At 39.3% G+C, this 12,270-nt stretch overlaps 1 protein-coding gene and 1 long non-coding RNA gene across 2 annotated transcripts; both read right to left on the reverse strand.

Moving 5' to 3' along the window:
- Positions 1-2,437: 2,437 nt before the first annotated feature.
- Positions 2,438-3,600, reverse strand: LOC142171385 (uncharacterized). Its single transcript, XR_012700946.1, has 2 exons — positions 3,293-3,600; positions 2,438-3,122 (listed from the first exon to the last, which is right to left on the reverse strand). It is a non-coding gene; the product is annotated as an uncharacterized LOC142171385 (long non-coding RNA).
- A 7,649-nt stretch (positions 3,601-11,249) lies between these two features.
- On the reverse strand, positions 11,250-11,645 carry LOC142171712 (uncharacterized). Its single transcript, XM_075235404.1, has one exon. The coding sequence runs from the start codon at positions 11,643-11,645 to the stop codon at positions 11,250-11,252; it is 396 nt and encodes a 131-aa protein (XP_075091505.1).
- Between the last annotated feature and the right edge of the window lie 625 nt (positions 11,646-12,270).

Consider the following 12,270-nt stretch of genomic DNA (forward strand, 5'->3'; position numbering starts at 1 on the left):
TGGGCTTCTTGTAAAATCAAGGACTTCATGCCATTTATTCTTCCTTGCATATTACTAGCTCCGTCATAATCTTGTCCACGTAGATTGGATAATCTTTATGAGTGAACCAAAAACAAATCATTAATTATTTTCTGTAATGATAGTGCAAATGTATCATTCACGTGGACAATACCCAAAATTTTCTCTATCACCTCCCCACTTTTGTTAATATATCGTATAACTAGGTCCATTTGCTCTTTATGTAAGATGTCCTTTGATTCATTAACTAATATCCCAAAGAAATCACCATCCAAATCTTTGATGATAACTTTAATTGTTTCTTTAGCACAAGCATCCATAATATCCTGTTGAATTGCTGGGAAATCATCATATCATTTTTTGGAGCTTTATGTAATATTACCTTTTTCACATCTTAATACTTATCCCCATGAAATTCCAAAAGTTCAAGAAAAAATACTTTTATATTCGGAATCTTCACTCTCATCATGACCACGAAATGACAACCCATTTCTTAAGAGAAATCTTACCACATCAACCGAGGCATTTAAGCTAATCCGATGATCACTTTTCGCTTTCTCACTTTGCCTGTGAAAAGAAGATTGAATCGATTGTTCTTGATTTTTCAAATCTTGCATCCTGTTGAAACATTTGTGATGGATACTATTTACTTCACCAACATGCATTCTAAGTCTTTCGATAACTTTGTTCCAACTCTTAAAGCCATTTTTTGTAAATGCATCCCCGCATTACCACGACTTTTAAGTTTATTCTTAAATAAATAACAATACAAACAAAATGCAGCATCAACTTTTATGCTATATTCCAACCATTGAGAATATGGGCCCTTAAACCAATCGGGATTAAATTGACGCATTTTGTTCCCAAACTTAGTTTTAGAAAAAGCACGACCACTCGGTTGGCAAGGCCCGTGCTGAATATAATGTCTCCTCACTTCATCTCGAATATTAGGGGCATATTGAAAAATCAGTATTCTTTCTTTCGAATCAGGATTGGGAGATCCAACTCAAAGAACACTATCAACATTTGAAGGAGGAGATGAGATTGTCTCTCTTTGGATTTCGGGAGCTATATTCGAACTAAAAGATGGACGACTACTACAACTAGAACTCGATTGGCCAACGTCTAACCTGATCATAAATTTATCCATTTTGAAGTTGAAGAATAAACGTTCCTACAAATTTAAATATCACTCATAATCAAAATATAATCTCATAATAAAATAGGAGAATCACACTTTTTAGAGCGCAAGGTATTTGCAACTGTAAGCAATAATGCTATTATAGATCATTTTCAAAGTATCAAATTTCATCGAGTACAATTGTAAATTGATGGTGTTTTCTTTTTTGTGATAATGAAACTAATTATTTTTTGCTTCCTAAGTTGTTGTACTATAAAAATTTATGTGATCAAACTAAGTATTTATCTTAAAAGTAATGGTGCACCCATCTTCCGAAAATCCTAGATACGCCTCTGATTTGAGGGAGTAACAAATATAAGCTACATAATTGTTAGATCCATAACGAAAAACAAATCTCTCTAGATGCCAAACAATTTGTAATATGGTTCGTCCAATTTTAATTAACTACATATGCTAACTAAGAGAACAGAGGGAGAAACAAATCAAGCCAATCAATTAATGAACAATCATGACCGCAATACTATCAAGACTCTCAAGTCTCATCTTCCACTTCTCTTTCGAAAAGAATCTTTAATTCAAATTTCAAGAATTGCTAGAATTTCAAGAAAATCATGGAACAGATTGAAACAAAAGAAGAATTCTCTTCAAAACTTGTAAATAAATAGAAATAAAGCTTTACCACTTACCAGTTACCAGGAGAATCTTCTAATGCTTTGAATCTAACAATTTTATTAGAGACAAGAACAATAGTATATAGTAATTAACTGACTAGGGTTTAATATTTTTTAAATTTTGGGATTAGTTTAAGGAATAATATTATATTTGGAGATGGGAAAATTGAGAAAACTCCGAGCGTGGAAATTGGGAATCTGGGAATTAATATTGCTAATTGCTTTAGTGATTTAAAAAATAAAAAGCAAAGTTATGTTAGTAGAAATAGAAAGAATTTTTTTTAAAAAAAAATTAAACAAAAACTTTGGTAGGAGATTCGATCCCCTTACCTTAGGCTATTGGAAATAAGAGGCCAAAACCAATGCACCACTTCGCCTCTTTTGACCATTAGGCTATTGGAAATAAGGGGCCAAGAGCAGTGCACCATTTTACCTCTTTTGATCATGGGTTCCATCAAATATGTATATGTATGTCACAATCCAAAACATACTATAGGTTGTGATGGCGCTCAACGTCGCCGTTAGGCAAGCCAACGGTGAACTACCCACTTATTATTTCTTTTATTATTTTTGAACTCATGAATCTTATTAGATAGAGAAGCAAATGCATTAAAAATCGTAGATACATACAATTTAAATAAAATATAAAGTAAAAGTGTGTCAATGTTAAGCAAAAACCATAAACAAATTCTAGAACATCCCAAAACGCGGCGTCACAAGTGCATGGGCGTCTGCTAAAGAGTTCAACAATAATATATTTGTCTGAAAAATAAAATAGACAGGGCAAAGTAAATAAATAAGATGAAGACTCTAAGGGCTGCGGTGCGTAGCATTGAAAGAAGCTCGCCATAAAGTCCCCTCAGCAGTTGTGCCTACGCGCCAGGATGACCACCAAATGAACCTATCAAATCCTGCACGTTTAGTGCAGAAGTGCAGCGCGAGTACGTAAATCAACGCATACCTAGTAAGTATCTAGCCTAATTCTGAAAAAGTAGTGACGAGGGGTCGACATCGACATTTACTAGTGGTCTAATGAATAAAATGCAGGAATCATAAGCGGACATGAAATACAACAAGAATCAATAGAATAAGGGACAATAGATAGACGGGCATGAAATACAACAAGAATCAATAGAATAAGGGACAATAGATAGGAAATCCGTTAACAAATATCATCAGTTTAAATATCCCCAAGTGCCACATGCTATCTCAACAAATAAGAACCATCAATTAGATAAGAATTTTTCTTCCGAATCAACTCCGAACTTCCCAAAATTTAATTCCGACTATACCTACAAGTCAAAAAACATGAAGTGAAGTTACTCAAGGTCTCAAACCACAGAACGACGCGCTAAAGATAAAAACGACCGGTCAGATCGTTACAATGTATTTTTTCCAAATTATGTACATTATATATATACTTTAAGCCGAGGACCACAGATTCACGTAAATCATATTTTACCCGGTGGATCCGCCGCTGATGATAACTGGTACGGTTTTTCTCGGATAGATCAGCTGAGAAGAGAAAGTTTCACTGGGCATCATGGAACTTTGCCAACCTTACTCTGAAGGAGGAATAAATTTCAGAAAATTACGTTCACTATGACTAAATATTATTAGAGAATCCACCACTTGAAAAAAAAGATATCCAGGTTAATCCCAATCTTAGAATGTAAATGTGAAATATTAAAGAGAAAGTTGATATACATATTCTATGGAACATAGGTAAAGGAGAGAGACACTTTTGGAATGATAATTGGATGGACTTTATTGAACTTCCTTCCTGATGGTCTATCCTAAACTATATGAGATATTTATCTCGCTATGTACCCTCGTATATCATTTGTATATCTCATATGTATTAAATATGTATCCCTTGTGTATAACTTGTATATCAATACATACATGTGTGTGAGATAAAAGTGAGATACATTTTGATACATGTGTCGTAGATTTTTTTTTTTTAAACTCGATTTGAACTACAAATTTTTACTCCAAACTAGTTAAATCACTACTAATCTTCCGTACCAATCTTCCTCAAATTTTATATATCGCCTAATTTATGTATTTTCACTGTATTTTAGTCATATCCATTGGAAAAATCCGTTTTGCCTATTTTTTATTTTAATATCGTATATCATTGATAACGAATTTTGACTCCAAATCAGTTCAAATCATCTTCAATCTTTTTTAAGTTTTGTATATTACCTCATCTATGTGTTTTCAATTAATTCCTACCATACCCATCAGGGAAAAAAATCGTTTTTGCCTAGGTTTTTTGAATATTGTACTTCATTGGTAGCTTTGTGTTGCTATTTTTGGTAGCATGACTTAATGACTAATTGTTGGCAAGTAGTGTCTATTTGTAGCTTTATTCTTTCTCTGTTTCTTGTTTTGGGGACTTTTTATGGATTAATAAATTAGTAATGTCTAGCCCACCCTGTGATTCTTTGTTTCACCCTGTTATTCTTGTTAGGGTCTCTTTGGTTCATTATTTTCTATAACCCTCACTTTTCTTTCTTCTTAACAATAAAACCACCACATTTTTTTCCACACAATGTATACTACCATTGTAATAATTTACTCCCGTTAACAATTTCAATTGAAAATAAAGACTAATATGCACCAATAAATTGATAAAATGACATATATTTATATAAAAGATCATATATATATATATATATATATATAAACATCAAATGAAAAATTTAGCTTTTAGACGAAGATCGCCGGAGTTTGGTGCACTTTAATCTCAAAATGATCAAAAATATATTTTTCCTCTGTGGGTGCGCAAAAGTTATTATCGACTGGTAGAAGAGTCGTAGTCAGAGAACAAAAATCGATAACAATGGCAACTGCATTTGCTACAGTAATGAGTTTATTTTTCAAATCTCAAACCGCTGTTCAATAATTTGAACCTTTGCTTTCAATTTTTGAATTTATAGTGTTTCATCACACTTAAATTGTCTTGATAACACAAATTATTTTCTAGAAGACTTTTGTTATTGCAGGGGTCTCATCGACATCGAAGAGGATGCGGTGGTGGCCGGTGGGTTCCGGAGAAGGTAATGGGTACGGAGAAAATGACGAAGAGAAGGGGAAAAATGAATAAGACAAATAACTAGAAAATAAGGAGGCGTACAGAGAATATAATAATTATTTGTATTTAGTAGTATAATATCCAATAAAAATATGGCTTGCGTAATGTCATGGGTTGCTTTTCATTATCGACCCATGACCCCTTGGACGCGCCCCGTGGCGTCCCGGCAAGCCTCCCAACGTCTAGCACTACGGTCGGCCCCGTGGTCTCGGCAGCGCCAAGTGACAAGCGAGCATGCGTCTCTGTCGCCCCACCGATAATCAGTGCCAGCGCCCAGCGGCTGGCGAATGCCATCAGTGCCGCGCGCACCGACAATGCCGCGCGTGCAGACCCAATGCCAAGCAGTAGCGCCCCGCCGCTGGCAGATCCAAATAGTGCCGCGCGCGCCCACAACAATGCGCGCGCAGACCCTGATGCTCAAGACAAAGTTGTTGCCATCGGACTTGCTTCCATAGAATACTAAATCCTTTTCATTGTAATTATAGAGTAGTTTTACTTCATTCATTTTCAGTGTGCTTCTACAGCTTTCTTAGGTCAACTCATGTAACTTTGGTTTATTTTTTTTAAGCATTATTAAGGGGGACCAAAGCATTCAAACATTCAAGCATTCAAATAATTCTCTGTACTGGTGTCTCTCCCCCCGACACCGCATTGCATCTTGTAATAGCTTTCATCATCATCAATACAATCATCGGCTTTCATCATCAATTGCTCATTTTTCGCTACTCAATTGCTCACGACATTGGCTTTCCCGTACGGCACTAACAATCTAATCTAGCGTACGGCGAGGACCTCGGTTGGCACATAGCAACCGCACTGACATCGGTCGCTTAGCCTTACGTCGCCCTTCCAAGGAACTTCAGGAAGGCGCCGTGTAACAATTGGTATCAGAGCCTAGGCTCGACATCGGACGAGGGAACTCATTGGCATCATCATCACCATTTCTGACCATGGTGAATTACGGGGATCGCATCACGACCCTAGAAGAGACGGTTGACGCATTACGGCCCATCGTGGATACGTTGCCTGATCTAAAAACCAGCCTAGTGCAAAGGTTGGACGACCTGGACCGCAGAATGCGGCAGGCAAAAATTGACATAGCAAACATCAGTCAAGACTCTGAGGAAGACCGGGAAACGGCTGCCGTCGAGGCAACCAAAATTCATGGCAAATTCGAGGACCTCCAACAGGAGCGTGCCGAGGATTTAGCCCATCGGGAACTAGAGGCAGACAGACTGACCGTCATGCAGCAAACCATAGACAACTTGACAGACCATCTCAATGTTGTCAATGCTGCCCTTTAAAGCCTGCTCAAAAGAGGCGAAAATCACATCAGGGGTGCCATGAACATTTCCCCCATGCCACAAAAGCTGAAAATTTCGGAGCCCAAGCCATACAACGGAGCCCGGGATGCTAAAGAAGTGAAAAACTTCATCTTCGACATCGAATAATACTTCGATGTCGTTGGACAGTTGGAGGAATCCAAGAAGGTAGCAACTGCTGCCATGTATCTTCAAGGCGATGCAAAACTCTGGTGGCGAGTCAAATACGAAGCCATCAGGGCCGGTAAAGATAATCTCCAGACATGGGCAGAACTGAAGGCCGCCATACGCCTGCAGTTCTTCCCCGAAAACGTGGAATACAATGCACGGAGAAAGTTGCGTGAACTCCGCCACACCAGGTCGGTGCGGGACTACATGCGTGAATTCTCCGCACTCATGCTAAACATACGGGATATGGGAGACAAATACAAACTGTTCGCATTCATAGAAGGTTTGAAACCTCATGCTCGTATGGAACTGCAAAGACAACGAGTAGATACCCTGCCCAAGGCCATTCAAGCTGCAGAGTGCCTTGGGGATTATCAGTTGGAAACTCAGAAGGATAGTCCCCAGCCGCCTGTCCGAAGGGGATACAACGGGAGCCCACCTAGCAACGGTGTCCCCAACAGAAACGGAGGAGATCGAGGTGCATCCAAATCTAAGACTCCCTCCTCAAGCAGCAAGAATACTGCACCAGTCAACAACAATCAGGGGAGAAAGCCTCCATCAGAATGTCGTCATTACGGTGGGGAACATTGGAACAATCAATGCCCCAATACACAAATCAATGCTCAACAAACTGTTGACGATGATGAGTCAGATCAGGACGGCTCAGTCGGCGAAGAACAAGTAGGGGCCTTCAATGCATTTGTTAGCTCCATTCATGATACCTTGGCGGGAGCCAGTACTGGCAACCCCAAGAAGAAGGCATTCCCAATCGACAAGAAAGGGAAATGAAAGGCGGACGAGAGACCTCCCACATCATAAAAGAGGACCCTAATGTTCGTTGACATGAAAGTAAACGGCAGACCTTTTCGGGCATTGATAGACACGGGTGCTAGCCACAACTACCTGGCCTCAACTCAGGTGCAACGCCTCGGTCTAGCAGTGCAAAAATGCAAGGTTCGTGTCAAGGCTATCAACTCTCCATCTCAGCAAGTGAGTGGAATAGCCAAAGAAGCGCCAATCCAGCTTGGTCCATACAAGGGAATATTCGACCTACACATAGCTATCATCGATGACTTCGAACTGATAATGGGATTGGAATTCCTCAGGCAGACCAACACCATCCCGGTACCATATGCCAACATGCTCATAATTATGGGAGACAACGGGGCCAAACTCCACACCATACCGTGCATATCCAAGAAGATGGCCGCTGGAAACATCACGGCCATGCCGTTTAAGGAGGGAACCAATAGACCTGAACCCACGGTTCCGGCTGCCCTCAACATCATCAAACAAACATCACATCATCGGGGTCCAATAGCTCATGGCGCCCCTCATTGTGTAAAGACTTGTCAAGCATTACAAAAGGACAAGTCGGATCACTCAGCACAAACGGGACTCTTGGAGCCGCTACCTGTCCCACAGAGACCTTGGGAAAGCATTTCCCTGAATTTCATCACAGGATTACCCAAGGTCGGAAATCATGCAACCATCATAGTGGTAGTAGACCAATTTTCCAAGTATGCTACCTTCATCGCATCCCCACAGAATATATCGGCAGAAGATACAGCTCGACTATTCTTCTCTCATGTTGTCAAACATTGGGGTATGCCCAACAACATCATTAGTGACTGCGACCCACGCTTCACTAGCAAGTTTTGGACCCAACTCTTCAGTTTCCTCGGATCCAAATTGAGTTACAACTCAAACCATCATCATCAGCAAACATATGATCAAACAGCCGGCTCAATGACATGCTGGAGGAATATCTCCGCCAATTTGCAACCGGGTCACAAACACATTGGGTGAAGCTTTTGGATGCTGCTCAGCTGTGTTTCAATTCACAAAAGTGCGCCCATACAAACAAAAGTGCTTTTGAAATTATTACCGGACAACAACCGCTACTCCTACAGAATGTGAATGCACCAAACATACCATCATCTCATCTAGCTGCCAGTTTCTCGACAGAATGGGAGCAAACTTTGAAGATAGTGCAGAGCTATCTTGTCAAAGTCCAAAAAGGGGCAATGAGGTATGCCGAACAAAACCGTCGCTTTGCCCAACATCAAGCAAGGGACAAAGTGATGGTAAGAACCCCGAGGCGAAACTTATTTGCAAAGAGGACCCAAGATCCTCGCCTATTGCAAAGCTACATCGGGCCTTTTTCTATTGAAAGGCGCATCGGAAAATCCACATACAAGCTGAACACACCAGCCTGGTGGAAAGTCCATCCAGTCTTCCATGTCATCCGCCTCAGGCCATTTCAGAAATGCATGGAAGATCATTCAGAAAGACATCTCACAACACCGAGGGGAACAGACCTCCCAGCCAACAAGAGCTTGACCAATCATCATCATCCGACAGGTAAGGCTCCGAGGACGTCGCCAACTCAGGTGGGGAAGAATGTCATGGGCTGCTTTCCATCATCGACCTATGACCCCTTGGACGCGCCCCGTGGAGTCCCGGCAAGCCTCCCAACGTCTAGCGCCACGGTCGACCCCGTGGTCTCGGCAGTGCCAAGTGACAAGTGAGCATGCGCCTCTGTCGCCCCACCGATAATCACTGTCAGCGCCCAGCGGCTGGCGAATACCATCAGCGCTGCACGCACCGACAATGCCGCGCGCGCAGATTTAATGCCAAGCACCAGCGCCCCGCCGCTGGCAGATTCAAATAGTGCCGCGCGCGCCCACAATAATGCGCGCGCAGACCCTGATGCTCAAGACAAAGTTGCTTCCATCGGACTTGCTTTCATAGAAGACTAAGTCCTTTTCATTGTAATTATAGAGTAGTTTTACTTCATTCATTTTCAGTGTTCTTCTACAGCTTTCTTAGGTCAACTCATATAACTTTGGTTTATTTTTTTTAAGCATTATTAAGGGGGACCAAAGCATTCAAACATTCAAGCATTCAAACAATTATCTGTACTGGTGTCTCTCCCCCCCCAAAACCGCATTGCATCTTGTAATAGCTTTCATCATCATCAATACAATCATCAGCTTTCATCATCAATTGCTCATTTTTCGCTGCTCAATTGCTCACGACATTGGCTTTCCCGTACGACACTGACAATCTAGTCTAGCGTACGGCGAGGACCTCTGTTGGCGTATAACAACCGCACTGACATCGGTTTCTTAGCCTTACGTCGCACTTTCAAGGAATTTCAGTAAGGCACCGCGTAACAGTAAGTACTTCACCCACACATGCTTTATAGCGTTTTACTAATATTCAACCTATTAGCATTTGTAATATCATCGGTAAGATTTTTGCTAAGTTGCTTAATTCTAGACTCTCTAAGATTTTTTTCTAATATGATTAGTAAGAATTAGATTGGCTTAATCAAGGGCAGATCCATTAATAAAAATATCTTACTTGCCTAGATTCAAGACATTTCTTGATCTAATGACAACGGGAATGTAATCTTCAAATTCGATATGACTAAGGCTTATGATAGAGTTTCTTGGCTATTTTTATGTATTCTCGTGAGAAGGATGGGTTTTCACAAAATCTGGATTGATATGATTTATAGACATATATCCGGCAATTGATATTCCCTTATTGTTAATGGCACCAAACGCGCTTTCTTCAAATCCAAGAGGGGTGTGAGACAAGGAGATCCTATCTCCCCCTCGTTGTTTGTTATAAATGTTAGATTATCTTTCTATAAATGTAACAGCCTAACCCACTAGCGATATTGGGTATGGCTTTAAAACGCGTCACTAGAGTTTAAAATATGTATACTTATATACCCATAATCTCTATCGTATTTTATCGATGTGGGATTCGCCTAGGGTGTTACATACACCCCCCTTAGGGACTCAGTGCCCTCGCTGAGGTTTGCCCCACCACCGTTCAAGGTTGCACGCGGAGTGACTCTGATATCGTATTGTAACAGCCTACCCACTAGTGATATTGTCCGCTTTGAGCCTAGGCCCGCACAACTTTAAATTGCGTCACTAAAGTCTAAGTTGTGTCTACTTATATTCCCAACATCTTTTCAGTGTTTTGTCGATTTGGGATTCATCTAGGATGTCACAATAAACTTGTAGGATTGTAGTATATTTGGCCAAGCTTTTAAAATCTTCTTATTTTGAAAAATATTTTTTTCAAAAGTACTTTTGACGAGAAACACTTTGTGTTTTGCTAATTAATTTGAAAAACACTTTTGAGCAACAATTAGTGTTTGACCAAACTTTTAAAATGTACTTTTAAGTATATATTTGTTTTTCAAAAGTGCTTTTAAAAAAAAGTATTGGAAAAAATTACTTTTTCTACTTCTCAAAAATAACTTCTCCTTCTACTCAAAGCACTTTTTCCTACTAAAAACATGGTCAAACACCTTATCTTTTAAAAATATATTTTTCACCACCAAAAAAATACTTTTGACCAAAAAAACTTGGCCAAACAGACTATTAATGAGATTGCAAACAGAGAAGACATACCTCGCTTCCATATGAGTAAGAGGGGTCTTCTCATAAATCACCTTACATTTGCTTTATTTTGTAGTGGATGTAGGTACTCTTTAGAACTCATGCTGAAGGATCTAGAGAGATATGAAATGATTTCAGGAGACCAAGTCAACAAGCACAAATCATGTGTAATCCCAGGCCCCAACTTACAAACTGATGAGATAGAAAGAATTCGAATAATTACTAGAATGGAACACAACTTCTTGGGTGCCCATTGTATGTGGGGAGATAAACAATTGCTATATACTTCGATATGATATCTAAACTACTTAGCAGAATCTCAGGGTGACATGAAAAATTATTATCAACAGGGGTAGATCTGTTCTCATTGAGCAAATTCTTTTGGCTCTCTTAGTGCATTTACTAGCCATTATTCATCCACCAAAAAGAGGTGTTAATCCAAAATTCTTCACTAATGCTATTACGTAGATTATTTTTTATGAGCTTCATTGAGGAGAATGCTCTTTCCATGCTTGCAGTAGCAACATGTAGAATCAAAGTAAGCTTCATAAGTAAATAAACATGACACCAAGTTTGATCCAATTTTGTCTTTGCCATCACTATAACAAGATCCTTAATTTTCTTCAAGTTGACAAACTTGCTATCATACGTTCGAGCATAGACAAAGAAACTATCAAGCTGAAAGTTGAGATCTCGAAGCTTGTTGTCATCAAACTCACTTGGATAATACTCGGCCAATTTCATGATTTTGTCTTTGTCAAAATTAGCAAATGAATCAACCCAATTCAAGCAAGTCATACCAAGGAGTAAGTCACTAGTCACTACCTCAAAACGTTTATCTCATGAAGTTGCAAATCAATAACTACATAAAATACTTCCCTACGAAAGTGATGTGCATAAGAAACTTCAGACTTCTTACGCTTCGACCTGGGATAGTCTTCATCCATTTTGGGAATGATAACATCATGTTTACCATAAAATGATTAAACTTCATTCATCAAAGACTCCAATTCATTTTCTCTCATCGTTTACAATCTTGTCTTTGCAAGGTCAAGCAAGCTCATAGCATTGACAATGTCTTGATCTTTCTATTGTAAAACTTTGTTCAATTCATTTGTAAGAATCAACATCTTAAACATCAAGTGCAACAAAAACATAAATTCAAATTCATGAATATTTTTCAAAAGATATTTTACTGCAAATCTCTCAAGAGAATGAGAACTATTCTGTTGCATATCTTTAAACACATTAGTAATCTAAGAAAATATAATCATAAAAATTTTCAAGGTCTTAAAATGGGATCCCCAGCGAGTATCACCCGGTCGTTGAAGTCCACGTTCTTGATTCAATCCTTGCCCAGTAATTATTTTTCCAGATTCAAGTAATTCTTCGAGCTTCTCTACTTGGTGTTGTCGAAGTAATT

This window comes from Nicotiana tabacum, chromosome 17 (assembly GCF_000715075.1).
Source record: "Nicotiana tabacum cultivar K326 chromosome 17, ASM71507v2, whole genome shotgun sequence".
NCBI classification, from domain to species: Eukaryota; Viridiplantae; Streptophyta; class Magnoliopsida; order Solanales; family Solanaceae; genus Nicotiana; species Nicotiana tabacum.

What these genes read in the sequence shown, in the direction of transcription:
- LOC142171712 (XM_075235404.1), bottom strand. Translation starts at nt 11,645, where the DNA reads ATGACTTGCTTGAATTGGGTTGATTCATTTGCTAATTTTGACAAAGAC.